This window comes from Aspergillus versicolor (assembly GCF_001890125.1).
Source record: "Aspergillus versicolor CBS 583.65 unplaced genomic scaffold ASPVEscaffold_7, whole genome shotgun sequence".
Classification (NCBI taxonomy): Eukaryota; Fungi; Ascomycota; class Eurotiomycetes; order Eurotiales; family Aspergillaceae; genus Aspergillus; species Aspergillus versicolor.
Window position 1 is genome coordinate 1,810,198 of NW_024467530.1, and position 26,544 is coordinate 1,836,741.

General features: G+C 48.4%; 8 protein-coding genes across 8 annotated transcripts; 3 read left to right on the forward strand and 5 right to left on the reverse strand.

Annotated features, from left to right (window-relative positions):
• Positions 1 to 36: 36 nt before the first annotated feature.
• Positions 37 to 2,534, reverse strand: ASPVEDRAFT_54702 (putative mitochondrial respiratory complex I chaperone (Cia84); the record flags this gene model as incomplete). The annotated part of the gene is made up of 2 exons (XM_040814963.1): positions 37 to 208; positions 325 to 2,534. The coding sequence occupies 2 exons, from the start codon at positions 2,532 to 2,534 to the stop codon at positions 37 to 39; spliced, it is 2,382 nt and encodes a 793-aa protein (XP_040670325.1).
• Positions 2,535 to 2,809: 275 nt separating this feature from the next.
• ASPVEDRAFT_172939 (mitochondrial 37S ribosomal protein bS18m) lies at positions 2,810 to 4,078 on the forward strand. The gene is made up of 3 exons (XM_040808735.1): positions 2,810 to 3,036; positions 3,116 to 3,348; positions 3,422 to 4,078. Exons 1-3 carry the CDS (start codon positions 2,898 to 2,900, stop codon positions 3,623 to 3,625), a joined length of 576 nt encoding a protein of 191 aa, XP_040670326.1. The 5' UTR covers positions 2,810 to 2,897; the 3' UTR covers positions 3,626 to 4,078.
• An 89-nt stretch (positions 4,079 to 4,167) lies between these two features.
• On the forward strand, positions 4,168 to 11,579 carry ASPVEDRAFT_54703 (uncharacterized protein; the record flags this gene model as incomplete). The annotated part of the gene is made up of 10 exons (XM_040814964.1): positions 4,168 to 4,227; positions 4,322 to 6,028; positions 6,427 to 7,758; positions 7,847 to 8,219; positions 8,362 to 9,348; positions 9,399 to 9,560; positions 10,077 to 10,328; positions 10,407 to 10,681; positions 10,757 to 10,865; positions 10,933 to 11,579. 10 exons carry the CDS (start codon positions 4,168 to 4,170, stop codon positions 11,577 to 11,579), a joined length of 5,904 nt encoding a protein of 1,967 aa, XP_040670327.1.
• A 1,031-nt stretch (positions 11,580 to 12,610) lies between these two features.
• On the reverse strand, positions 12,611 to 15,616 carry ASPVEDRAFT_31012 (U4/U6-U5 snRNP complex subunit PRP6; the record flags this gene model as incomplete). Its single annotated transcript, XM_040810415.1, has 3 exons — positions 12,611 to 12,757; positions 12,826 to 15,124; positions 15,234 to 15,616. The coding sequence occupies 3 exons, from the start codon at positions 15,614 to 15,616 to the stop codon at positions 12,611 to 12,613; spliced, it is 2,829 nt and encodes a 942-aa protein (XP_040670328.1).
• Positions 15,617 to 16,167: 551 nt separating this feature from the next.
• ASPVEDRAFT_74064 (RNA-binding protein) lies at positions 16,168 to 18,006 on the reverse strand. The gene is made up of 4 exons (XM_040816237.1): positions 17,925 to 18,006; positions 17,733 to 17,901; positions 16,660 to 17,668; positions 16,168 to 16,605 (listed from the first exon to the last, which is right to left on the reverse strand). Exons 1-4 carry the CDS (start codon positions 17,999 to 18,001, stop codon positions 16,469 to 16,471), a joined length of 1,392 nt encoding a protein of 463 aa, XP_040670329.1. The 5' UTR covers positions 18,002 to 18,006; the 3' UTR covers positions 16,168 to 16,468.
• An 805-nt stretch (positions 18,007 to 18,811) lies between these two features.
• ASPVEDRAFT_797148 (uncharacterized protein) lies at positions 18,812 to 19,703 on the reverse strand. The gene is made up of 3 exons (XM_040816744.1): positions 19,558 to 19,703; positions 19,218 to 19,502; positions 18,812 to 18,993 (listed from the first exon to the last, which is right to left on the reverse strand). Exons 1-3 carry the CDS (start codon positions 19,599 to 19,601, stop codon positions 18,969 to 18,971), a joined length of 354 nt encoding a protein of 117 aa, XP_040670330.1. The 5' UTR covers positions 19,602 to 19,703; the 3' UTR covers positions 18,812 to 18,968.
• A 1,041-nt stretch (positions 19,704 to 20,744) lies between these two features.
• Positions 20,745 to 23,098, forward strand: ASPVEDRAFT_797978 (GTPase-activating protein GYP1). The gene is made up of 4 exons (XM_040816759.1): positions 20,745 to 21,303; positions 21,364 to 22,247; positions 22,334 to 22,426; positions 22,485 to 23,098. Exons 1-4 carry the CDS (start codon positions 20,949 to 20,951, stop codon positions 22,647 to 22,649), a joined length of 1,497 nt encoding a protein of 498 aa, XP_040670331.1. The 5' UTR covers positions 20,745 to 20,948; the 3' UTR covers positions 22,650 to 23,098.
• Positions 23,099 to 23,332: 234 nt separating this feature from the next.
• Positions 23,333 to 26,206, reverse strand: ASPVEDRAFT_44084 (transient receptor potential ion channel family protein). Its single transcript, XM_040812971.1, has 2 exons — positions 23,956 to 26,206; positions 23,333 to 23,891 (listed from the first exon to the last, which is right to left on the reverse strand). The coding sequence occupies exons 1-2, from the start codon at positions 25,775 to 25,777 to the stop codon at positions 23,602 to 23,604; spliced, it is 2,112 nt and encodes a 703-aa protein (XP_040670332.1). The 5' UTR covers positions 25,778 to 26,206; the 3' UTR covers positions 23,333 to 23,601.
• Positions 26,207 to 26,544: the final 338 nt, after the last annotated feature.

Sequence of the window (26,544 nt, forward strand, 5' to 3'; positions counted from 1 at the left end):
CGACGGATGGGCCCCGTGGTCATCATAAACATTTAATCAGAGGCTGGGCAAGTCTCTCCTAGGTAGTTTGAACTTGAGACCCTCTTCATGTTCCACACGTTCGACTTCCTTTAGTTGGGCCCAGAGGTCTGGATGATGAGCTTTGGCCCACTTCTCGACTTCATCTTTCCAGTGCTGGTATGGAACGGCATTGTAAAAGTGTCCGATTCTAATGTCAACTGGTTAGAGCCATATTTCTCGCTTCTGGTTTAAAATTAATGTTGTGTAGGGGCGAATAAACAAGGGAAACGAGACATCAATAGATGCGGGAGCAGATAGTCTTACGTGGCCGAGATTGGAGGGTAGCCCGTCACTTCTTTCATAGCATCCATTGCTTCTGTGGCGAGGTCGAATTCGCACTGTGCAGCCAGAGCCTCTACGTAGGCCGTGTATAACCGGCGGTCGAGTGAAATATCGAGGAGTTTCATCTTCTCTACCATCTTCATTGCCTCATGCGTACCGTTGTGATGTTTCTCGCAGGCCTTGAAGAAAAAAAGGATTGTGCGTTGCGATGGGCCTTCCTCGGACTGGAGGATGTCCCGGAAAATCTGCATACTCTTCTCGGGTTTTTCACATTCTGCGTATGCGAGCATTAGCCAATTGAGCAGGCGAGTGTTCAAGTCGACTTCGGTGTCAAGCTTGAGCATGTTATGGACTAGGTCGAGATTTTTTGCGTCCCGGGTCTGGGCAATCCCCTGGAAGCACCGGGCGTAGGTATCTGGTTTTGGTCGCTGTGAGAAATTCTCGGCCTGGCGCATGTGTCCAAAGACGAGGAAGGCCAAGTCACTTCGGTCTCTTTGGAAGAAGGAGGCCATGACTGTGGTTCGCATGCCAACTCCAGTTTCTGGAAAAGCGAGCCGTAGCAGCATGTAAGCTTCCCAGGCCGGCTCGCTTTCCTGTTTGGGATCTTGTATGAAGTCTGTCAATGCATTTCGAATCTTGCTTCTCTCTTCTGTATCGTAAGAACCTAGGCGAGGCCGGAGTAGCTCGGAAAGAGCTTCCAAGTCATGGTTGTAAAGAAGTCTGTGGGTTATTGCTGCGAGCGTCTCTGCTTCTAAGCGCACATTGTTTTCAAGCAATGGCTCTAGAATAGACGAGATGTGATCGAAAATGGGTTCATCAGGTCTGGAAATGCAGAGCATTGTAATGAGTTTGTTCATCAGAGGAAGATTTTTGGGTTTCGTTGGCTCTATGGTCTCCATTTCCTCTAGAGACTTTAACACAGCTTTGATATCACCAGCCTGAATCCGTGACTCCAGACGCAGTAATTTGGTTTGCGAATCGGGAACAAGGCCCCATGCAGGGGCCAATTCCATACATTCAGAAGCCAACATCGGGTTTTTGGTGGAATTCGCATACTCCATCAAGTCGTTCACACATGAGATTGTAATGGATGCTCCCAAGTCCGGTTCCCTTGCTGTCAAGGAATTAACAACTGCCGCAATTTGCAACGCATTTTTCCCTTGAGAGGCATCCCAAAGAAGTCGAATCCCAATTGTCTCTGAGATGGGGTGCGATAGAATGGACTTGAAAATAGATTGCGCCCAGGCAGTGTTAGCTTTCAATATAGCATACTTTGTAACTGCGATTTTTGTCGATAGATTGGGTTTTTGATTGCCAGACAATGGGCATTCGTAGAGCAGCTTGACTGCATCTAAGTAATCCTCCCTAATCAGGAATTGAACCAATTCTTCCTGCGAGGCCGGATTGAAAGAAATGTCACTCTTGTCGAGATTCTTGACAATATGCTTAATCCGTTGCCTATCACCAACCACTGCAAACCCTTTCAGAACCGTCAGCCAAGGCGAAGGACTGAATTTCCGTAATCTCCGCCAAAACTTCTCCACTGTTTGGTGTGCCTCATTCGGATCACCATAGAGGGCCTGGATATCAATATAGGCGAGAATGGCAAGCAGGCTACTTCTGTTCCCGGGAAACTCGGGATGCTGGCTTCGCGCAAGAAATACAGAGCGGGCAAAGGCTCGTATTATGCCACGCGCATACGGTAAACACTCAGCTTTAGATAACACCTCCAACACGTTTTCGAGGCTCTCATCCGAGAAAACCCTTTGCCAATCCTCTGGCTCCAGGTCACTCTCATGGGCTTGTAAATAATACCATGTAGTGCTGAACAATTGCGCCTGAAATTGAGTTATAACTCCCGGTTCTCCCGCCCGTGTTTCGAAGAATTCTTGGAAAGCCTTGGCCAGAACCTCGCTCTCTGGCTCTCTATCTTTTCTCCTTAATGATACAAACAAGTCTCTCATTTGTTTTAATCCGGCCTCAGAAGGTAACGTGGATGACGGAGGGGCTGTAGGGGGGTTGAAATTGAAAGCGAACAACCCACGTCGTTGAACGTAAGATGGCCCAGGGGTTACCCTCCTAGGTCGGTACTGTCGGACGGTATGTAAGCAACGATTCCGACAGTGGGTCGATGATAAAGGCTCATTGTTGATAATAGCTCGGAAGACTCTCCGTGTAAGCTGGGACTGCATGTTGGACGAAAGAGCTGATGCTTATTGTTGGTCGCCACCCGAATGGATTGAATCGGCGCAATCGCTTTTTGAACAATGTCGGCTCCAATTGGATGTAGATAGATCCAGCGGTGTAGCTGCGATCTCGTGAGTAAATCCAATCGGATATTAAGAGGAGACACAGAAGAGCCGAGCAGAGACAGTGAGGTGGACGGCGTGGAACGGGGAGAGGAAGCTCCAGCTTGGAAATTCTTCATGCGGAGTTCTTGGCGCGCCGAGCAGAAATCCGATAGTTTCTCCTGTACAGCTTCCGATGAACTTCCCGACTCCATTTACTTCGCTTTCCCCATTAAACATCTCGTGCTTAAGAGCCGAGTAAACAAGATGTCTCTGCATATATTTTCTTTCTCTCCACTAAGGACTTTTGCGCCAGCTGTGCAGTCGACGTGTCGCTTTAATTCAACGTCTTCCAGCTCTACAAATGCCTTGGAAAGTCTCCTTCGACCTTCTAAACCAGGACCTGGTTAGTGCAATATCCATTCCGTGTTATGTTCGACAGTGAATATATTCCATGCACTATTACTAACACGTCCCTCGTTCAGCTTCCGGACGATTGCCGTCGCGACGAGCAAACCGCCAAAGGTTCATCGAGGACCAGAGGGCGCAGGCCGACAGTCGAGCTATAGAGAAATTCCAGACACGCGAGTGGAAATCCGGCGATATCTACGCCCCTCATGACCTTAGTCCAGCCGAGATGATGAAGTGGAGGAAGCGCAGCCCTCCGACTACTGACGTCTTTGATGCCGTCAACCTCAACCCTTTAACAGTCTACAAGGTACGCATTTGTTTTATGGAAACAAAACTGCAAGGTCAAGGATATCAACTAACCCGTTTCTCTCTACCTACAGAACTTTACCATCATGTCCGAGTACATGACCGAGATGGGGCGCATAAAGCACAGGAATCTGACGGGTCTACGTGGTGTGAACCAACGAAAAATTGCAAAGGCGATTCGAAGGGCAATCGGCGTTGGCCTTATGCCAAGCGTACATCGTCACCCAGAGATCCTCGCTGAGCTTAAATGGAAGTCGGAAGGCGGTGGTGGTTTCTAAGAAAAGAGATGATAGAGCTCTTCTGAACGCCACCCGATATGTTATCCGGCGTTTTTCTCGTTGGATTCACATTATAACTTCTTCTATCTCCTCTTTCTTATCATATGATGAATGCTGGCATCACCAGGAAGAAATGTACTATATCAACCATATCCAGACCATGGAAATTGAAGATGTAATTTATCCGATATAAATTCAGTAAAATTAAGCAATGTACAAGTGTTTCGCCTCAGGCGCCTGATCCATATCTCGTAATTCAAATATATTTAATCCCTCGAAACATGCTGCTGGCTGTGCACAGTGACGATCCAACCCGTGGGCCAGGCACCAACGAGCGGGTAAACAGAGCTCCCTCTGTCTTGAACTTCCCCGCCTTCTTCACCCTACTTCATCTTAAATCATTCAACCCTGTTCTCCCCATCATCCCATATAGCTGTCAACCATGGCTATCACAAATGGTACGTCGCTTCTGCTAACCCTGTTGCAACGTGCTTCGCTAATCCCCGATCTTAGAGTCTATCTGGGCTGCCAGCCCCTCCACTATGAGGGGTCAAGCCACCCAGCTATCGTCGGATGCTAAAGGCGAGCGCCTCGCGTATGCGGTATGTCATAATAGCTCTGCTGCATAATTTTGTGGCAAGAGAGAGTAGAAATGCAAGGACATTTAGCTGATTCAAAAGACGATTCCCCTAACAGTCAAATAAATCGATCTTCCTCCGCTCAATCGATGAGCCTGCTTTAGCGCGGCAATACACCGAGCATAAGGTGCAGACTACGGTCGCACGCTTTGCACCATCTGGATTCTATGTTGCTAGCGGAGATGCTAGTGGTATAGTCAGAGTTTGGGATTGTATGGGTGATGGAATCACCAAGGGCGAATACAGCATTGTCAATGGTCGAATCAACGATCTCGCCTGGGACGGGGATTCACAGCGTATCATCGCCGTCGGTGATGGAAAGCAAAGATACGGTCATTGTATCACTTGGGATAGCGGAAATACCGTGGGTGAAATTCGCGGGCATACTCAGCAGATTAATACTGTTTCGATTCGCCAACAGCGACCACTGCGCGCCGCTGCAGCCGGTGACGATAGGAATGTGGTTTTCTACCATGGAGCGCCCTTCAAGTTTAACACCGGAATCCGCGACAAGCATACCAATTATATCTACGGTGTTGGCTTCAGCCCCGACGGCTCGACATTGGTCAGTGCTGGCGCTGATAGGAGGATTTGGTTATATGATGGTAAAACCGGCGAGGCCAAGGGCCAGATCGGAGAGGGCGAACATAAAGGAAGCATTTTCGCAGTATCATGGTCGAAAGATTCGCGTAAATTTGTTACTGCAAGTGCTGATAAGACCGTCAAAATTTGGGATGCAGAGGCTGGCAAAGTCACCCAGAGCTGGAACATTGGCGGAGAAGGAAATTCAAATGTTCAAGACCAGCAAGTCGGTGTGGTTTGGCCTCCAGGAAGGAGTGATGGCCTCCTTATCAGTTTGTCGTTGAGCGGCGATCTTAACTATCTTGTTGAAGGGACGCCTAACCCGAGGCAAGTTATTCAAGGCCATCAGAAGAATATCACATCTTTGACTACGTTCGGGTCGGGCCGTGGAAGCGAAACACTGTGGACAGGAAGCTCCGATGGAAGGGTATGCGGCTGGGATGTCCCTACGGGAAAAGCGGAGGAAATCGAAGGAGATCGTTCCTCGTCGTATGTCGCAGGCCTGGTACCGACTCAAGAAGGCACTGGGAGGATCTACAGCGTTGCTTGGGATGATACCATTCGTTCTATAGACATCGGCGCCAAAACGTATACAGGGAGCTCTTCCAAGCTATCTGGACAGCCCAAAGGGGTCGCCGCCGGAGACGCGACCGTTTTAGTGACAACATCCGAAGGTGTTGAGATTCACAAGGATGGACAGAAGGTGGGCGATTTCAAGGCGAAATTTTCCGTTACTGCTGTGGCAGCTCATGGCAGCGTGGCGGCGGTTGGGGGAGATGACTCCACCGTTCAGTTTTGTGACATTTCTGGGTCTAGCCTGATTCCGAAGCGAGATATCAAGGCATCGCGGGACGCGGTATCATATCTGGCATTCTCGCCTGATGGCTCTAACTTAGCTATCGGTGATTCACGGGGACGTGTGCTTGTATACAAAGTTGCCGATGGCAGCTTGGTGAATGACCGCTGGACGGCACACACAGCTCGGATCACCTCCATTGCATGGAACAACAACGGAAACCACATAGTTAGTGGGGCGCTGGACACCAACGTCTTTGCTTGGAGCTTGACCACTCCGGGTGACTGGCTGCAGGTGTCCAACGCCCATAAAGAGGGTGTCAACGGTGTCGCTTGGATTGCTGGGGGGTCCAAGATCGCTTCTGTTGGAGCTGATGCTGCGGTTAAGGTATGGCAGGTTGAGGGATTGAAATAGTCATCGACAAGGATATAGGCATTTATAGTGTGCGCATTAGGTATAGAGTTGTCTTTCTAAGGTGCGTGCTCCAAGGCACTTTTCCCCGTAGCATTAAGCGACTACTTATATTTTGGCTGGGCGGAACTTTGATCAAAGCTCCGACCATGTCGTTAGTCGCTCCAACGCGCACTTTCTTCACCATCGACAGCAGCACCAATCCCTGACCTGTAGCGAGCTATGAAAGTGTCGGCAGAGATGAGATGAAAACATGTCTGCGTCTGGGAACTCATCGGCCAACACGCAACGCTTCCTCCGCTCTCAGAAGGTACGTCACTAGCTATCTATTTAGCGTGGAAGCATCTGGGTAATAACTTCATATTTGATTCCAGCTCCGCCAGGCGACTTTTATTCTCCCGAAAACTGGCCAACGTCTCAAAGGCCTAGTACAACTACGGAATCCGCGCCTCGATTCCAATAATAATAATGCCGATGAACGACGGGGACTCCTCTCCGGAGAGATTCTCCCCTCTCCAAAGGGCTTCATTTCACGTGTAAATGCAAAGCTTCGGGATAATTGTCACTCGTTGCGGCAGTTTGTTTCATCCGAGCTTGGAATAGGTGTCCTAAAGTGCAGCCTAGCCTATTTGCTTGGGTCTCTGGCGACCTTTGTCCCAGTCCTGGCAGCGTTTCTCGGTCACCAAGATGGCAAGCATATGGTCGCGACCATAACAGTTTACTTTCATCCAGCAAGATCACAAGGTAGTATGTTCAAGGCGTTGATCTGTGCGTTCCTGGCCTTTATCTACACGGCCTTCATTTCAGTCACTAGTATGTGCGTTGAGATGTTCTTCCAAGATACATTGGACTTGCTCCCACTAGGACACGCGATAGTTCTTATTGTTTTCTGTGGGGGTGGATTGGGGTTTATTGGATGGACGAAACAAAGGCTAAGCGATCCTCTTGTCAATGTTGCGTGCTCTTTGGCCTCGCTCTCCACGATTAGTGTCTTAACGAAAGAAGGCGCGGTTCAAGCTGGCGATCTGTCGTTTGCAAAAATTTCCCAAGTCTTGAAGATGGTTGTCATGGGTGTCGGTGCTACTATGGCCGTTTCATTCCTCATTTTTCCTATCTCCGCGAGAAAGAAGTTGCGGTCCAATCTCACCAGCGTGACTGAGTCCATGGCGACTATGCTAGCTCTTATTACAGAGAGCTTCTTGAGTGGCTCAGAAGAGGAGCTTCAGGCCACAGAATTTGTTGATGCCGCTGCTCGGCATAAAAAAGCCTACGCCCAGCTTGACACCCTCGTCAAAGAAGCTAAACTTGAACACTTTTTTGGGGGCACTGAGAAGGAGTACCGATTGGAGAAAAATCTTGTTCGCTGGGTACAAGATATCACCCATAATATGGGAGGCTTACGCAGTGCTGCCTCATTACAATTTCAGCTCCTCAAACAGACCAAGCCTACTGAGCCGCCGCGGGCTCCGAATATAGAGACATCCTATCGCAGAACTGACCCTCGCAGGCCGATGAGCCCTTGGTCAATGCCCGAAGATCAGGCTTGCCTTCAACCGACTGACAAGAGACCAAAAGAAGAACCATCGGAACCTGACATCTTTAGACCAAGTCTAAATCGTAGGCAGACTTCTGAATCTGAAGCCAGTCTAACCCTTCTTCCTGCTGATATATTCGCCATTTTCATAGACCACCTGGGGCCTTCTATGGTGAGTCTGGCAGCAAACATTTGGTATGGTACTGTCATGTAGGTCATGCACTGACAATAAACAGAGATCCCTCGCTTTTACGCTGAAGGAAATATTTAAGGAAGTACCTTTTGCGCCAGATCGGCATTACAAAGTTTCTGTCGATAGCAGATTCCGCACCAGTCTCGACCGTGCTCTTGAACTTTATAAAGCATCTCGAGAGGAAGCACTAAAAACGATATACCGGCAGAAGGAAATCTTCAAGATTAAAACTGTGGAGCTTGAAGCAGACCTGGAAGAAGTTGCCGCTAGCTGTGGGCATTTTAGCTTCTCGCTGTTAGAATTTGGCGAACAACTAAAAGACTTACTCGACATTCTAGATGAACTACAGCTCGAGTCTGAAGAGCGACCTCATGGGAAATCTTGGAACTGGCTGAAATTTTGGCGCGGAAGCGAACCTGAGCGAAGGCGAAACTCCTCCGGTAAGTAGCCCCATAATACTGAACTTTTAGTGCTGAGCAACGATCCTTTACTGACCAAATACAGACCAATCGCTGATTGAGTCGAACCCCTTAAGGGGAGCCACTACTTCTCAAGCCATGCATATCCCGTCACACCCTCAAGGTGATGTCTCTAATCCTGGAAAGCCGCCCGCAAAGGTCAGGCTTGGATACCAAATCTGGAAATCCATCCGCGTGTTCCGAAGAGATGACATGAAATTCGCGATCAAGGTCGGTACTGGCGCAGCCCTATATGCCTTGCCTTCCTTCATCCCATCGACTCGACCATTTTACTCACATTGGCGAGGAGAATGGGGTCTGTTATCATACATGCTAGTCTGCTCCATGACAATCGGCTCGTCTAACACCACCGGGTATGCACGCTTTCTTGGTACATGCCTCGGTGCGGTGTGTGCCATCCTCTCTTGGTATATCACTTCCGGTAATGTGTTCGCTCTCGCATTTCTGGGCCTGCTCATGGCCATTTGGACGTCCTACATCATAATAGTTAAACGTCAAGGCCCAATGGGTCGCTTCATTATGCTTACATACAATCTCTCCGTCTTATACGCGTATTCACTTACCCAACAAGACGGGCAAGGTGACAAAGATGAGGGCGGGGATAGCCCTATCATCACTGAAATCGCTCTCCATCGAGTTGTGGCGGTTTTCTCCGGTTGTATTTGGGGCATCATCATTACGAGATTTATATGGCCCATCAGCGCACGTAAAAGGCTAAAGGACGGCCTCGCCTTGTTATGGCTTCGGATGAGTTTAATCTGGAAATCCGGCCCACTATCTGCAACACACCGTTTCAAGCAATCAACTGAATTCGTGAGTGCCAGGGATAAGCTTGAGGTTGAGAGGTTTCTAGCACATTTGGAATCTCTTCAGGTTTCTGCACGATCCGAGTTTCAGCTCAAGCAAGCGTTCCCAGATACTGTCTACACCAATCTCCTTAGGCGAACGCGGAGCATGGTGGATTCATTCGTTGCCATGAATCTGGAGTTGGCCAAGAATATGACTTCTTCGGACGGGGAATTGGCCATTCTTGACTACACAGGCCCAGAGAGACGGCATCTGTCATCCCGAATTAGCCATCTACTATCTTGTGAGTTGTGCCAAATAGTCTGCATGCTCTTAAACTAACTTCCCTGTGAGTCATGGCTTCCTCCATGAAGTTAGAGTATCCCCTGAATGATAACCTACCAAATGTTGAGAATGCGCGAGACCGCCTTCTTGCTCGCCTTTTCCACTATCGCAAGGACCTGGAAGTTTCCCGGTCGTCGACGGACGAGGATTACTCGCTGCTTTACGCCTACGGTATGTGTTGACCGATCGCTGATATCTTGGATACGTCTAACTTCAAGAAAACAGTGCTGGTGACGGGGCAGTTGTCGAAGGAGATTGAGGGGATATCAGAGGAAATCGGACGACTCTTCGGGGTTCTTGATGAAGATGCAGTCAAACTATATCCGTAGAATTAAAATAATCCAATTCCATTTCTTCAGCTGTTCCTGTGTAGGCAGAGTGTTTAATGTTGGAGTATCTACAATTAATCCGGATTGTCGTGCCTTGTGAATTATGTGAATTATCCATTGTATGAATTTAATGGAGGCGGGGAGCGAACTCAAGTTCATGAACAAGGCCCAGAATTATTTCGGACCTCCTTCCATCAACCACGTCCAACTTCTTCCATCCCTGCAATCCTCCCGCCTTCGGGTCCATCGATCTTTGCGCTCTTCCATAATCTCCTGCATAATACCCCTCATATTCCGTATTTTGGGATGTCTTTCCCTTCATGAAGCTCTGATTGTCCGCCTTCTCGGCTTCGCGCAGTCCGTCGCGCCTCCGCGAGCCTGACATCTCCGACCATGCAGATCGACCCAGCGGCTCTGAGTCGAACGGACTCTGCATCTGCCACCGTCACTTCATCGAAAACCACGGCTCCAAATGGAATAATACCTAAATCTACCAAAGCCCTGATATCAGTGCCGCGACTGGATCTGGAGCCTATTTACACGGAACTGAAAGCCGCTATCGGCCACAGGTGGACTGAGTACAAGGAAGCCACCACGCTCTTTCTATTAGGTTTGTGACCCTGAACATGGATCTCCTTACCTTCACCTTACTTCTTCGGTGTACTGAATGTCTCTCTTTGTTCCACAGGGCAACTAAATCAAGATGAACTCGCCTCGCGCATCGATCAGATAATATGTGCTGACCAGAAAATCGAACACCTACATAACAATTTCGTATGCGCGATAATTGGCAACCTCACAAGGGATCTTCCCGATCATGGGGTCGCTAATTGGGTATCGGCGAACGACAAGCCCTCTGTCGTGTCAAAACCGACTTCTGGGGATGCCGCCGAGCAGCGACTCAAAACGGAGATCATGCAATTGCCTCCAAGAGATCGCAGACGGATTAAAGCAATTCCAGAGGTATGTTACCAGTGATACCCGGCTGTGCCCGCATTGCATAAACCAAATATCTCTAACTTATGTGTTTCCCGCCAGCGCGATCCTCATGAGACAGGACGCAATGAATTGGAAGAGTACCATTTGGCCAAACAGATAAAACTACCAAGCCAAGTCCCAGCAAGTGCGGGAGGCTTGAACATGACAAGTAAGCCTACGTTGTATATTCGCTTTTTTCTCCAGCATGAGGCTTATCGACATGATTGCTGGTATAGATTGGGAACTAGAAGTTCGAAAGCGATACGCACAGCCGTTGGCGTCGGAGACCGGCGAGTTCCCAGATTCTGAATCAATACACGCGCGCATGACGCCTATTTGTTACGAAGAGTCAGTCGTTAACGGTGCAGGTGTGGCTTGTGCCGAGTTCATGGCAATAGCAACGGAAACTTTCGTCAAGGAGGTTCTATCAGTTGTCTTTTCCCGAACAAGATCCAATGGTCCTTCTGGCACTATCAATGGCATGATGAAGCGGTCATATAAGCAACAACTTGAGCGGGAAGAGTTGGCTTTCACCCGTGGTGAGATTGCCAAGGACGGGGCCACTGGGTTGCTTCCCGTCGAGGCCAAGGAAGCCAGCACTCGTAGCGCTCTTGGTGTGCGGGATCTACGATTGTCATTAGAAATCGGAAGCGGAGTTCTGAGTCACATGCCTCTACTTGTGGACCAGATCATGGGAGGTTATCTCGAAGACGAATTAGAAGCGGACAAGCGAGAGCACACTGATATAGATGACACGAACCCTCAGAGTGTGATCGACGAAATGGAGGTGGATGAAATAGATTTAGGCTGGGAGGGCGCCACGCTGGGCGACCACGACCAACTCGACACTCTACTAGATGAGTGCTTATCAATGGCCTCATAACTAGTTTCCTCACCCCCAACCTTTTTGCCCTTTTTGAGGCCTTTATACCCCCACTCCCCCTCTATATCATATTTTTATCCCCTTTTATGTTACCAATTTGAGTCCAGATACTGGTCAATGGCTGCAGCAACACCACCTGAGAGGCGAATGGCGTCCTGGGAGTCTTAGAGGTAAGCCACCAATATGGCTTGTCACTTATTGCATTTTCAGGGCTGGATTTATTTTTTTTGTTGTTTTTGTTTCCCTTTTTCGCAGTCATTCCATTCCCACCAGCGTTCCTTGATAATACAGGTCGGAATGGCGAGTGCAAGAGTCTTATGTTTTTCACTCTCGTGCCAGCCAGCGCGTCACAAATGGGAGGCAAACTGGAATAGCAAATACGAGAATTCCGGACGCGCAGCGACTACTCGATAACCATGTTTTAGTGGGTCATATATCTTTTGGCAGCGCAAACGGTATTTGGGGCGCGATTTAGGTATGCTGTTCAACAGTACGTTATCCCTACCGTCAAATTTCGTTATTTACAACAAGCACTATCCGTATTGTATTATATATATACCTATGGAGGTAAACTGGTCTGTTATTTTACCCCACGCCCAGTTGTCATGTTTGGTGTCTACTTGTATGGCTATTTTCGCATTACGCCTCGGGTGGTGTGTCCGTTCGGCTTGGTGGGACAAGCTATGAGGCTAGTCCCTGGATTTATCATCATGGATGTTCACGAGTATGGAGTAGTTCTTTTAGGTCGTGGATAAGCTGCGCTTTGGCCCATGTACACCCTTTGTAGATAATAAAATAGTGTCTGACCTGTACAGAGTTATTTCTCCCAAAAGGCATGTTCAGTGTATTGAATGATTTGATATGTGGAAATATTTATGGAAAAATAACTCGTAATATCGTTCATTAGACTCCCGTTTACTCCAATCCCGAAACGCCCATTCCGGATTATGACTTATGCTGGTAGGAAAAACAGTACATTATAAGCGCGTCTAAAAGAAAACGAAGCCTCAAACCATCAGACAAAAAGCCTTTCATTGGATCAGACTATTAGCAACCAATCTGAGAATATCCTCGGTGGACTTGTAGGCATTGGCTGGGTCTTTGGCTATCGATTGCCAAAGTTCACCGTGTTTGGGCTCGGACAGTACACATTTCGAAATAACGTCGGCTCGTTTTTCCTGTCAACAAGGACACGTTAATGAGGCTTGCTCAAAGATGCGGAAAGAAAGAGAAGCAAACAACGTACCTCTGTACCATGCTGCAGCAGGAACTTATAATACCAAGCCCACGCATCACCAAGATCGCTATTCGACACAATGGCCTTTTCAAACCAAGTCATTGCCTTTTCCAGGCGACGTTCTCCCCAGAAAATTCGTGCCACTGTGATGAATAAGATAGGGTCGTTGTCCACCTTCTTAATTGCCTCCAGGCTTCGAGCCTTGCGCTGTGCACGTGGTTCGAGATGCCAGATACTTTCGCTCCACAGTAACCCAGATGATGGGACCTCCTGCAATGCCTTGGCCATTACAATCTTGGCTTGAGAGATATTATTTGCGCGGCGCTCGACTCGTACGCTCTCTGTCCACAGCTCCGGGCTGTTTGGCACCGCTAGACGGGCTCTATCAAGAACTGACCGGGCTCTGACCACTGCACCAGCCTTTTCTTCCAGTCTTGATGCCAGTAACCAGAGAGAGACGGATTTAGGGCACGCTCGAGTACCCGTTCCGTATGCTTCGCGAGCTTGTGGGAGTTTATTCTGTAACTCATAGATTTGGCCCTTCATCATCCAGAGTTTATCGGCTTTCGGGTACAGTTGGAGACCCTGGTTGACCAAATCAAGGGAATCGTCTATTTTACCCAATTGCCGCTCAAAGGCAACGCTCTTGATCCACACGCGGTCCGTTCCTGCTTCGCGCCGAGCTGTCGCAAGAAGTTCTCGAGCCTGCTCTGTTTGCCGTGCGTCAGCTTCCAACTTGACGGCGGCAAGCCAGATATCTTCGTTGTTGGGGTTTTGATTGAACGCCCGGCCAAGCACTCGCCGAGCCTCATCGATCTCGCCAGACTGCCACTTCTCCTTTGCAAGTTGTAGCCATAGCTCTTCGCTTTGGGGACAAGCTTCCACTGCCTTTTCAAGGACCTGCCACAGTCCCTCTTTCGTGCCATGGTTGCGCTCAAGCTCTGCTGCTGCAACCCAGATTGATTTACGGTTGACGAATACGCGTAAGGCATACGCATATATAGCCCTAGCCGTCTCATACTTCCCTCTAGCAATACTAGTATTTGCGTCATCCATCCAAATGTCTTTCCGATCGTCATCTTCATCCAAGCCCCATCCGAGGGTCTCCCGAATGATGGCACCGCATGTGAGAATTGCTCCCTCTTCTTCACACTTTTCAGCCTCAGCTATCCACTCCTCCCGTTTTAACATAGCATTTTCTTTTGCCAATGATTGAACTGCTCGCTTCATCACATTCACTTTGTTAAAAGTCCCCATTTGCTCTTGAAGTCGACAAGCAGCAATCCAAATCTCATGGTTTGTCGGGACAGCCTTTCGCGCAGCGTTCAAAACCTTCTGTGCATTTTCAGGGGTCTCTAGGCGTGCAAGAGCAAGCCATAACTCAACAGCAAGAGGTATCATTTCGACCGCTTTAGCTAGTAAAAGGCGTGCGTCCGCCGGGTCTTCCTCTAGGTTGACAGCTTCTTTCCAAATAGTGACGGACTGGGGAATGTGGAGAATCGCCTGCCTCAGAACATTCTTTTTCGCCCGTGGCTCTGACTCTAACTTCATAGCTTCGATCCAGAGTCGAGTTGATCGATCATTATTTTTTATAGCATTTGCAGCGATAATTTTGGCATTGTGGCCTTCATTCAATCGAATATTCTCCAGCCATGCATCTTCACTCTTCGGGCATAATTCACATCCTTTCGCAATGATATTCCGGGAAGTGACGATTCTCCCAGCCAGCTCTTCCAAGCGCGCCAGTGCAATCCATCCAGGAGCGTGCTTAGGGTTGGTTCTCGTCACCGATTCTAGTAAAACACGCACGCGTTTGACATCACCAACTTCAATTTCACCCGCTTTAAGTTCTGATTGTGTAAGGCTGGTAAGATAGCCCTTCGGGTCGATGCTGGTGGCACTACCAGAAGCGGCGTCTCCAGAGGAACCCATAGCTGCTTGGTCGAGCTTGACCTGAAGGACTTTGTCACGAGCAGCACTAATATTGGCAAAATTTGTTATCATTCCGTCCGCCCCGTCCGCCGTATGGGCTTCGGTTTGTGAACCATCCTCCGCAACAGTTGTGTCGAACTGGGCGGACTCCCTCGCATTCGCGAGAACACTGTCAGGTACTGCATAAAAGCGCTGTTGCATACGTAGGTTTTGCTTCGTTCGCCTGTTTTTACCCGTAAGATCACCGACTTCGGGGAGGTTTGCCCATTCGTCTTCGGATACCGAGGCGAGGGAGCGCTTTAAGTCGACGAATTGCTGTTGGATTTTTGGGTTTTTGCGTTCATACTCTTCCCTCTCCTGACGTTCTCGAGCTTCCCTAGAGGTTGCGAAGGTACAAAATCGGTCATCTGTCCAAAGAAACCGGGAATGACCCCGATGAACAAATCATTTCATAGCAAAGGAAAAGGGGTCTAGACATTACTGACCTTCGTACTCTTCGTCGTCTATCCATCTTCTCATCTACTTCTCTGTATATCCGATCCGCTTCGTCATCTTCTTGGTCAAACTGGCCGTACGCAAAAAGACCAACTTCGTTGTCGGGATCCTGGAAGCGTTCATCCTCTTCCTCCTCCGCCGGTTTTTCTTCTCCTTTCCCCTTTTCTCGAGATGCGCCATATGCCGTCGGAGGTGCAGCCCCAAGCAATTGTGCCCTCTTTGCAAGGGCTGCCTGGATTTGTTCGGGGGTGGGACCCTCTCTTGCAGGACCCAAATCCGAGCGAGTGGTGAAGCCGGTCGCACCTCGGCCAAGACCAGCAACGTAGTTTTCGGGCGCCGGTTGGCTTAAAAAATCCTTTCTTCCGGACGCCATGTTGACCAGGGCCCTGGAAGCGGAGTGGGGACAGGTACAAGCCTTTGGCAAATGTATTCAAAGTTGAACATTGGATAACTGAGCTTTGTTGATCAAAGAGGCTACGCTCGCAAAAGAGTAGTTCCGTTCCGCAATCTTATCGCATTATCTATTTTATTAGTGGCGAGGAAGGAGCATCAGGTGACCAATAGCCGTCAGTTCGCCGATGGGCAATTCTGTAGAAAAAGTGGCTTATCCAGAATGTTTTATTTGTCAGTGGCAGGGAAAATGTATTTGCTATAACTACTGTATGTTGCTAACTAAATCCCGCCTGTTATGTTCGGTTTAGCAACGTTTTCTTTTTTTTTTTTTAATTCGCCCGTATGAGTGGGGATTGCAAAGACCTTTGTCCTTACGAAGGAGACTAATACGTATATAGGACAGTTGATTAATATTTAATTAGCTTGGCTTAAGTAGCACTGCAACTTACGTAGTTGTGCTTGGTTAACTAAGTAATTTACTAACTAACCAACTTACAGCCCAGCTTGGGCTGTTACTTCACTGAAATACTTCATAATATTAGAATGATATTTTTATTTGTCGACGGAAACCAAGCTATCGCTTGGTAAGGACTATTCAGCATATTACTGTCATCACCCCAATATCTCCGCAAAACTAGCCTCGTACTTAGTATACTTAAGCTTGCAAGTAAGCAAGGAGGTGAAGTGAGTCTTTTGACGGGCAACCTGGAAAATAGAAGGCGGACAAAACTGAAGGTAAACGAAATGAATGGCAAAAAAGAAATCGTATTCAGCGGACAACATACAACGCCAAAGACTGGCCATCATGCTCTTTCTCTTCAAGCCCAACAGTCTAGCCTCGCGCGTAGGGATGAAAGCCCCTGTGGCCCCCACGTCCTCCTCCACGGTAGTTTGCACCAGGCTTCCCAGCGTTCTTGGGACCGGTCGGGGCGTTTGCTGGTGCAGCACCTTGCGGTTGCGGAGTTTGACCTATGTCCAAGTTAGCTAAATACAAGCAGCAAATTAAAGAATTCAACTGCGTACCACGTCCAATGCTACCAGATCGATTCATGGCCTGAGGCCCCGTGGGAATGTTGGGCTGGGGCACTTCGTCGTACATACCCTCCCACGAGGTCGGTCCGCCCTGCTGATAGGGAGAAAAGCCTCGGTTTTCCATGGCCCGCCGAGCCTGCTGCTGCTCATACTTTTGTTGCTCAAATGCTATTTGTTCGTGAGCATTATAACCGGGTCCTCCTCTAGCTTGTGAGGTGTAGTTATTACCCATATTTATGTTTGCGCCACCGTTGCCGCTCATACCCATCTGTCCAGCCATATTATTTGCCTGGCCCTGACCCTGCATCTGTTGTTGCATTTGTTGCATCATGGCGGGGTTCATCATGTTCTGCATTGTCTGGGGCGTCGGGCTCTGTGCCGGAGGGCTCATGGTCGGGGACTGGGGATTATTCCCCATTTGCATCTGCTGCATCTGCTTCATTTGCATCTGTTGCATCAGAGCAGGATTCATGCCACCCATCCCCATCGCGCCCATTCCTTGACCTTGAGCGGCAGCTACTGCCATTTGCTGTTGCATTAAAGCAAAGTACTGTTGCATGCGTTGCCAATACTGAGCCATCATTTGGGGAGTGAGTCCAGCGGGCATACCGCCTTGTCCTTGGGCACCTGTTTGCTGGGGGGAGCTGTCGGTTCCACCCTGACTGCCATCCCTGAAGTCTCTACCACGACGTCCACGATCCCCATCATCCCGTAAGTTGCCTCTAGGCTGAGCCTTCTTAACTTCGATGGGTTTACCGAGTATGTCCAGCGGGCGCGAAAGAGCTGCTTCTACAGCAGCCTCGCTATCAAACGTGACGAAGCCAAACCCACGAGGACGGCCAGTATCCTTGTCAATCATCAAGGTCGCATCAATCACACGACCAAACTGCATAAAGAACTGTTTGAAATCCTGTTCAGTTGCTTCTTGACTTACACCTCCCACGAATATCTTGCTTGTCTTCTCTTGCTCATCACGTGGAATGGCACGTTTCGGATCAATCTGGAATTCACGTGAGCATAGGTCGGCTGGTAACAGGATGGTGTACAAAATGCGCAGGCCTTACTATTTTTCCGTCCAAATAATGCTCCTTGACCATCACAGTGTTCACAGTCTTCGGGTCTCTGAAAGTCAAAAAGCCGAACCCTCTAGACCGACCTGTGGCACTGTCACGCATGACGGTACACTCCTGGACCTCTCCAAACTGCGAAAAATACTCCTTCAAAGATTCTAGCCTAGGAGGTTAGAATATTCATACCTCTTGTAAAAGGCTAGACTAGCCAACGGACGGTACATACGATCTGTTGTCTCCCAGTTCAATCCACCAATAAACATTTTCCTATGGTGAACAGCACATCAGTAAATGCGATTCCCATAATACAAGAATGTCAAAGCGAGTTAAACAAAAGAAAGAGCAAATAACAGCAGCTGGGCCTAATATGTGACTAGCAACAGCTGATGGTCCATGACGTCGGAGAAATAGATATTATATCAGCTTCGATGCCCAATTTCATGTATACCACTTAGTTATTCATGGTCCATGAGCTTAAAATGACGCCGGTAAAACGACTCCGGGAACCGAACAGCCAACAACGTAGCCCCAAAGGGTTTCAGCCAATGTTTCTAGCAAATGTCCATCAACGTTGTAAATTGGTAGAGTCCGTGTTCCAGCGTCGGAGGTGTTATTTCGGTTTTATTCACGACCACTGGATTACAGGTCGCCCCAGTAGTTTGAAAGCCAAACGACGGGCTCCAGGGTTCGGTTGAGCCTGCGGCTGACAGATCACAATGAAGAGGTATGCCCGGCGGAATAAGTCAATTGTTCTCTTCTGTCTCACTGACCAAGGTATCTCTGCCTGCTGTCTATGGAGTCCGAAGCTAGGTAAACTGATCGATAACGCCCAACCAGTTAGTTGGGGCTGCTACTCCTCGCTGGCGGCGCTATATCATAAACCGAAAAGAGGTTATATAGCATCAGCTGTACTATAGTCGCTCGAGATTGGGGCCGGCATAGTTAGGATTTCGATAAATGCCTCCCATTATCGCCGTACTGACGCTGACTCGCTGGTTTAAAACCCCCCCACTAGACTTGACTGCTAGAAGAGGAACCTGACTTCCACCATATCGGAATCTGTCTGGTTGCATTGCTGTTCATCCAAGGCGGACACGGCTTCGTGCCTTCCAGTGCCAAATGGCCATTCCCACCAAAGCCCATGACCCCGAGCGCAAAGCCATGTCCATCTATCCGGTCTTTCCGCTCCAGCAAGTTTCTCAAGCCTCAACAAATTTCCTCCGTGGACCACTATCTTGGCCATACGTAGATAGTCCTTCATGTATCGTATATATAAGACACCGAATGAACAATGTTGCATGATAATGCAGTCATGAGTTTTCCCGCCACCCAAACGTCTCCAAAGAGCCAGTGGATAGCATCGGCTCCGTACCATCGATGGCCTCAAGTAAAAAAGTAAAAACGTATGTGGGGTTTCACGGAACTCAGGGGTACGTCCAATGGAGGGAGAAAAGGAAAGAAAAGAAAAGAAAATCTTACCCATCTTCCTTAATACCAGTTCCTTGAGGCTCTGAGTCTCCTACAGGGCCAGTGGGATGGTTGTGAAAATCGGAGTCCAAAGTATTGCCATTCTGATATCCTCCTTCGTAGGAAGGAGTCGGGTAAGTGCCAAATCCGCTATCAGACTCATTCCCGAAACCTTCGACGGACTGAATAGCCGAAATTCCTGAAGGTTGGGCAGGCGTATCCGAGGGAATGGGGTTGGAAGATACCGGTGCTCCCCCAGTGGGGGCTGTTTGGTTCGTCGTCTCATCCGCGTCGTACCTATAGAGCAACGTAGGTTAGATAGATAAGTCGACGTGACGGTGGAGCAACATACAAATCGGCGAAGAGATCTTCCTCGACGTCCTCTGGTTCAGCCATAGTTACGAAACTTGGCGCTTATTGATGTTAAAAAGGGTGAAGCAGGGTAACTGGTTCGGTTGCAATAGCACTTATGCGAACAGCGACGACTGTATGAAACTGAGGTCAGACTCTTCAGCGGATTTGACGGCGAGCCGATCGGAAAAGGTAGCCTAGCAATTAATACAGAACAGCGGGCGATGAAGGAATGGACGTAGTTGAGAAATGGGAACAAGAAGTCGAAAGGGGGAGAGCACCGAGGTTGAGGGCTGGATATGGGAAGGAATGATGAAAGTAGGGAAGGAGGAAGAGAAGAGGCAATGGACGAGGTTGAGATGAACGAGAGTTGGAGGAACCATTCCCCCAAAATTACGTTCGTATTGATAAGGTAATACAGAACCAAGATCTCCTAAACGGGCTAAGCGGGCACTTGCAAATCGTAATATATATAATATACGTTGTTATACACAAATATCTCTAATAACTTACAGGTAAATTACCGCCCGCAGAGTGTGTTCCATTTATGAATGTGCTTCAGCCTTTTGGAGAAGCTAAGCAATGGGCCTCCAGTACCTCTCTCTCAGATGCTGTAAACCTAGCAGTGGAAATAATATTGTTACTGATCTAGTTCCAATTGTTGACCTACGGTCTCGACACTTGTCTCGGTCCCTGAGAACAAAATAAGAGCTCTAGTGTCTCTGAAACACCCCGCAGTATCGCCGCACTCCCCTGGCTCTTACTTGATGACCTGTTTGGTTGACATCATCCCTCCGCGCGAGTAGCCTCATATTCACACAATGGGTACGAGAAGGGCTCAGCAGCAGGTATGTAACCTTCTCCCCGGCTCTGGCAGGCGGACACAAACTAATACCAACTCAATCCTTCAAAAGGAAATGGTCCAGGTTGGTTCGTACCTCAACTCACAACCTTTCAGTGTCATGTATCCGGACTGTGGCTGATAATGCTCCCCGCCCCGATATATAGACCGTTCCGAGTAAGTCCGTTCTTGTGTGTTCCATGTGTGTGTCTGTGTCCGGGGCTCCTAATGCCACGACAGACAATCAGATTCCCCCTTCTGGAAAGCCAGATCGGTATCCGAGAATCAAAGGCCCTCTCCCTCGTCTGATCCGAACATTGTCGTTGGTGCCTCTTACTCTCACGCCAACATACCAAAGTTAGTTCCCTCCAAATGGAGCTATTGTTCGCATCTGTTGACCCGTTTCTTCGTTCATCAGTGGATTGCCCCAACAACATACGCAGCCCCGAACGCCTCCCCGTCCGTCTTCTAATAATTCCTCACACATATCTCCCCCCCTTCATCGAGCGGTGGGATGGGCTGCATCACCACGCGCATCATATTCCGGTGTCATGAATCAAGAGCTTGGGCTGTGGGGCCATGATGGTAGTACGGGGAGGATTGCTGATGACGAAGGCGATGCGGAAGAGGACATTGTATATGACGACGATGAGGACGAGTTTGGACTTCCAAGCATTGCAAGTATGCGGAAGAGACAAAGTCGGAAAACCGACGTTTTTCAGCCCAAAGCTGCTCCGCTTGGTATACTTGAGGACAAACCTTCAACTCTTGGGGTGAACATATCAAGCAATAGACAGCGAGCAAATAGCTCTGATATCGCCGAAGAACGTGATATTCCACTATACCCAACGACTAGGAAGGGGGATGGTAAAATTTTGCGGCCTCAGTACAAAGATATCTTGAAAGGTATACGCTACAACACTTCCTGAACAAATACTTGAACAGATCTAACACTTAGGTTTCAAGATCCGGCGAACGCCTTAAATATCATCAATCATACCACACCCCCAAAGAGTGCATCGCCGAAAGAGATGGACGCGTATACAAGTCGCATATCAAGGATCAACAAATTTAAGCGTCTCCTGCAGGCGAGCATTGTGCCACTAACGGATTTGAGAAACCTCGCTTGGTCGGGCGTCCCTGATGAAGTACGAGCTATGACTTGGCAACTCCTTCTCGGTTATCTTCCCACAAATAGCGAACGGCGTATTGCGACTCTTGAACGAAAACGAAAAGAGTATTTAGACGGGGTTCGGCAGGCATTTGAGCGCAATAGTGCTGCGACCGCCGGAATTCCACCACCTTCAACTACTGGGCGTGGCCGGGGTCTTGATGAGGCAATTTGGCATCAAATCAGCATTGATGTTCCTCGCACCAGCCCTCATATCCAACTCTACAGTTATGAAGCCACTCAGCGATCATTGGAAAGGATACTGTATCTATGGGCGATCCGACACCCCGCTAGCGGTTATGTTCAAGGTATAAATGACCTTGTTACACCGCTATGGCAAGTGTTCCTAGGGGTTTATGTTACGGATCTCAATGTTGAAGAGGGTATGGATCCCGGCCAACTTCCTCGGAGTGTGCTGGACGCGGTGGAGGCGGATTCATTCTGGTGCCTGACCAAACTACTGGATGGAATTCAGGACAACTACATCTATGCCCAGCCTGGCATTCAAAGGCAAGTAAGGGCTTTGCGTGATTTGACCATGCGTATTGATGCAACCCTCGCGAAACACCTAGAGCAAGAGGGTGTTGAATTTATGCAATTCAGTTTTCGGTGGATGAACTGTTTACTCATGCGTGAAATGAGTGTGCAAAACACAATAAGAATGTGGGACACGTATATGGTATGGTGCTTTACCCCCTTGTTTTCTACATTTTGTTTGTCTACCAATGTTGCAGTTTGCACATGATTATACTAAATTATGTCAAGGCCGAGGAACAGGGCTTTTCGCGATTCCATCTGTACGTCTGTGCGGCATTCCTTGTCAAATGGACAGACCAATTGGTGAAAATGGATTTCCAGGTATGTACTCTTCGGCATCTTAGCCTGAATCATAAGCTCATAGTAGGGAAACCTTTAGGAAATTATGATGTTTCTCCAAGCCCTCCCGACGAGGGACTGGACAGAGAAAGACATTGAGCTACTTCTCAGTGAAGCATACATCTGGCAAAGTCTCTTTCAAGATTCTCGGGCCCACCTTCGTCCAAACACGGGTGATCATTTGCCCGATAACGGATTTCAATAACAGCCTTGCTGTGCCTTTGTTATGGGAACATTACAAGCCTTGTGAACGAGTCTCCTGCAGCCAGAGCTTTGAAATCGAATTCCAAATGTAGATTATGTCCACATTCCGATCGCCTCGGATGATGCCGCAATGAACAACCCAATCTGATTGCCTGTTGGTATCCGCTTGGTCTCGACGTTCCAGACTGGGCCACCATCATCAGGAACGCCAGATATCGCTGGCATGGCTGTCTACCTGGGACGGTAAATTCCTATCTGCGACTATTGAAGATAATGAAGAAGTACTCTCTTGTTGACGTTGGCGATGACTGGTGCAGCTGGTGCGACTGTAAGACTAAAGCTAGGTTAGGTGAAGGAGCCGGATTATATGCGGGAGATCATATATATGTTCAATGATCTCACCGACAATATAGAAACAAATCTTGGTATATACTTAGGAGCGAAACAATTTTTCCTACCCCCTCTGGGTTTTCATAGCAAGTATCCATAATTATTAGCCCCGGGTCCGGCTCTACACAAAGTAGCCATGGTCGTAGGCTGCCCTATAGTGTCTGTGTCCTTTTAGAATTGCAAATATAACAATCAGCTAATAATTTTGGTTCTTATCGAATCATCAATAATAATGTTATTGGTACAAACCTCCCCCTCTCTCAGATACTGCTTATACAGCGAATCAATTTTGTTTGCAATGTAGAAAAAATATATATATATAACGAACGGCGCGAGCAATATAAGAGGATGGCGACAGATTGTCGCTAAGTAAGTGGGTGTAATGCAAATTTTGCAGGGCAAAAAAAAAAAAGGGAGTTACCAGCAAGGAACGCTAAGTCATCAAATATGGCGCTTGAAAAAGGATATGCCTCTACATACAAGAAGCTGAAAATGGTGAGAATAAGTCAATGGAACAAAAGGGGAGGGGGGAGGCAAATACGTCAAAACACAAGTATTTGTTTTCAATATGCAAAGCCGTACGCAGGCTTTGTCGGACGACGGCCCTCAGGGGAGCCGTGGCTGTCGCGGCTGTTACTGCTACTGCGACTGTCTCGGCCGATGTTACGACCATACCGGGGATCATCGTGGTATTCGGTGTCCACGAGACGGTCGGTGTCCCGGTAGGGTTCGTATGGACCCGTGAAATTGAATTTACTCATCTCGGAGTAGTCTTTACGGGGGGGGTTGTCCATGAGGAGTGATTCCCGGGCATCGAGGGGCGTAAGATCATCAATATCACGGTTCATATTTTCTAAGACAAAATCTTCAGGTTAGCATACTATAGGAAGCTTTTTCAGTAAATGACAACAACTTACCAGCTTCCTTCCTCCGCTTGGCATGGGGGTTCTCGCGACAGCAGAGAATGATAGCATTGACAGCAATAAGAATGGCAAGAACACCGGTTAAAGCTGACTGTACGGCAATCAAGATCACGCCAGTGACGGTCTTGGTAGTTTGCGAGAGGCCCAGTTGGTCGACAAAAACCAAGACGCAGGCAACGGACAGAACACGGACGACTTGAATTGTGATGTTGATCCACTGGGTCGATTTGGCAACATATGGGCGGTGCCATAGTAGAAGAATCAGCATCAGCGCCTCGACAACAAGTTGACCGGTAGATTGGACGAGTCCATGCCCATTAGCACCAGCAATGATACAACCTTTAACAAGCATATAAATGATAGCTGGGATAAAAAGCCACCAACAGCCCTTCTTATAGTTGTCGTAGAAGAGACTGTATTTTCGCCAAGTCTCCTTGTTTTCATATAATGAGGACGCGTCGCCTTCGGATTTCTTGTACTTGCGAGCTAGATATACTATGCGGAAAGCGAAGAATCCGAGAAGAACAGTGAAAATGGCCAGGGTGACACCCGCAAGAAGCTGTGCGGCCCAGGAATCTCCACTCGAAAACTGGTATACGCAGTACATAACCCAGATTGAGTAAAGGACGAGGATCAAGTTCGTGATTGTTCGGGCAAGGAGACCCCAATAATGGTCTCGGAAATCGGCGAGCATCTTGGGAAACGAGCCGTTGAGGGCCCATAGCTCGAGAATTACCTTGACGAGCAAAATCCCCACGGTAATCGCCGCAATAACAATGGCGAAAATCAGTAACACGGTCATGAATGTATTCGATTGAGGAATGAGCAATTCCTTGCTCAAGTTCGATATTCCATCTGCAGAAAGGAGGTTGCTATCTTGTCCACTAGAGGTATCATTGCCGGAAGAAGTGCCATTGACTGAAGTCTCGACCTCACGTACGATTAGTCGTGCTGTACCGAGGATCGTATCTAGGGATCGCTTTTGATTCGACTCCGATGGAGTGCTGAGTCCTTTCCAATAGTCATAGTTGTTTTCGGTGAGGTTTCCGCCTGTAGCTTTCCTGAAATTGTCTATCGAATGTTGCATTTGGGCCAACGGTATCAAGCCCGTGCTAAATGCGAAGTTCTTCGAAAAGCTGCGATACACTTGAGGGTAGTTGACACTAAGCATGCCATTGGTTGCCATTGTGTGAAACCAGCCCATGACCTCGCCGAATCCGGGGCTAGAAGAAGTCGAGCCTGCGTGTCCGGCAGAGCCCAAAGCTGACAGTCCGCTCAAAGCCAGTGCAGCTCCAGCCATACCGGCAGCAGCGTAAGAGACACCGGGGACTTCCACGGACTTTCCATTGGTCAACTCAGACTGAATGCAAGCAACATCGTTGCCATCGTTCTTTGACCTTAATTGAAGCTTCGCCACTCCGTCTAGATCCGGTATTGAGAACGCAATCGACGGAATTTGGCTTATGAAATCGTCTGGTATTACCTGAGACCCAGAAGCGGAGAATTCGCCAGCCGGAACAGGGCAGAGTTGATCAACATGGTTGGCATTGTCGCAAGGATCGAATTCTTTGGTGTATACCTCGTTCCCGTAGGCAGTGACCGAAAGTGTAGCCGTGACATTCTGTTCTTTGGTATTTGTACCAGCGACATCAAAGGTAATCTTCTTTGTAGAGCGGGAAAAGTCGATGTCCAGTTTTTGCACCTGGATATCGGAATCGGTCAAGCATGTCGAGAGACTTCCTGTTCTCAGGGTATCTGCGGCATAACTTCTGGCCGGCAACAGGGCTAGCACAGCAAACGTAATGTAATTTCGCATTTTGGCAGGCGTGGTTTCTTATTCACAATCTCACGTTACAACGTATGAGAGGCTTTTTATGAGGGATAGGGCCAACGGACGTAAGCTAGCAATATTCCACGGTAACTAATTAAAAAGGCGTAATCTGAGCAAATTCTGATCTTTCGCACCAGTCGAATCAATCAGAAACGGAGAGCAGGGTCAACCTGTCTAAAATGGAAGAGAGAAAAGATGCAGGATGTTGAGAGAGAGGCGGGATTGAAACGGTGTTGGTTGTCCAACAGAGTGACATCCAGTGAAAAGAACTCAGAGTTGAGTGGATGTTCACCGATTCAAGTTCACTGTCTTTCCTCTTCCTATACTTCCTCGCGGGAGGCACCCTCGACACTGATGGTTTAATGCAAAAGGAGAGGGTCGAGGTAAACAAAGGCAAGCAGGCGGTTTGGTCCAACTGGGAGGCGAGAAAAGAGACAGAACGCGAAATGAAAGCCAAATGAATGTCGCTGGAGAGAGTATAAAAACAGACAAATCCAATGATAGAAAACGAACGATCAGTAGTTAGAAAGAAAGAAGAAACTGCAAACGCACAGATGTCAATGCAGAAGAGACACACTACTGGGAGGAATCAGGAAATGGATCGAGGAAGCGCGACAGCGAAGGATCTCTCCATCGGCCCAAGAAGCGTCCCAGATTCAAGGTCGGCCAGCCCGCTAGTCTCGCGGCGAGACTCCGAGGAAGCCTAAATTAGCTCAGTCTTAGCCACAATCTGCCCGATCAATGCCTAATCA

What these genes read in the sequence shown, in the direction of transcription:
- ASPVEDRAFT_797148 (XM_040816744.1), bottom strand. Translation starts at nt 19,601, where the DNA reads ATGGCTGAACCAGAGGACGTCGAGGAAGATCTCTTCGCCGATTT. An exon ending in GAAGATCTCTTCGCCGATTT is followed by an intron (nt 19,503 to 19,557) that starts GTATGTTGCTCC and finishes GTTGCTCTATAG; the next exon opens with GTACGACGCGGATGAGACGA. An exon ending in ACTGGTATTAAGGAAGATGG is followed by an intron (nt 18,994 to 19,217) that starts GTAAGATTTTCT and finishes CGATACATGAAG; the next exon opens with GACTATCTACGTATGGCCAA.
- ASPVEDRAFT_172939 (XM_040808735.1), top strand. Translation starts at nt 2,898, where the DNA reads ATGTCTCTGCATATATTTTCTTTCTCTCCACTAAGGACTTTTGCGCCA. An exon ending in ACCTTCTAAACCAGGACCTG is followed by an intron (nt 3,037 to 3,115) that starts GTTAGTGCAATA and finishes TCCCTCGTTCAG; the next exon opens with CTTCCGGACGATTGCCGTCG. An exon ending in ACCCTTTAACAGTCTACAAG is followed by an intron (nt 3,349 to 3,421) that starts GTACGCATTTGT and finishes CTCTACCTACAG; the next exon opens with AACTTTACCATCATGTCCGA.
- ASPVEDRAFT_797978 (XM_040816759.1), top strand. Translation starts at nt 20,949, where the DNA reads ATGAATCAAGAGCTTGGGCTGTGGGGCCATGATGGTAGTACGGGGAGG. An exon ending in GTACAAAGATATCTTGAAAG is followed by an intron (nt 21,304 to 21,363) that starts GTATACGCTACA and finishes TTAGGTTTCAAG; the next exon opens with ATCCGGCGAACGCCTTAAAT. An exon ending in TGGTGAAAATGGATTTCCAG is followed by an intron (nt 22,427 to 22,484) that starts GTATGTACTCTT and finishes GGAAACCTTTAG; the next exon opens with GAAATTATGATGTTTCTCCA.
- ASPVEDRAFT_74064 (XM_040816237.1), bottom strand. Translation starts at nt 18,001, where the DNA reads ATGTTTATTGGTGGATTGAACTGGGAGACAACAGATCGTATGTACCGT. An exon ending in ATTATTTGGACGGAAAAATA is followed by an intron (nt 17,669 to 17,732) that starts GTAAGGCCTGCG and finishes CGTGAATTCCAG; the next exon opens with ATTGATCCGAAACGTGCCAT. An exon ending in ATCTGGTAGCATTGGACGTG is followed by an intron (nt 16,606 to 16,659) that starts GTACGCAGTTGA and finishes ACTTGGACATAG; the next exon opens with GTCAAACTCCGCAACCGCAA.
- ASPVEDRAFT_44084 (XM_040812971.1), bottom strand. Translation starts at nt 25,777, where the DNA reads ATGCGAAATTACATTACGTTTGCTGTGCTAGCCCTGTTGCCGGCCAGA. An exon ending in CAAGCGGAGGAAGGAAGCTG is followed by an intron (nt 23,892 to 23,955) that starts GTAAGTTGTTGT and finishes ATTTTGTCTTAG; the next exon opens with AAAATATGAACCGTGATATT.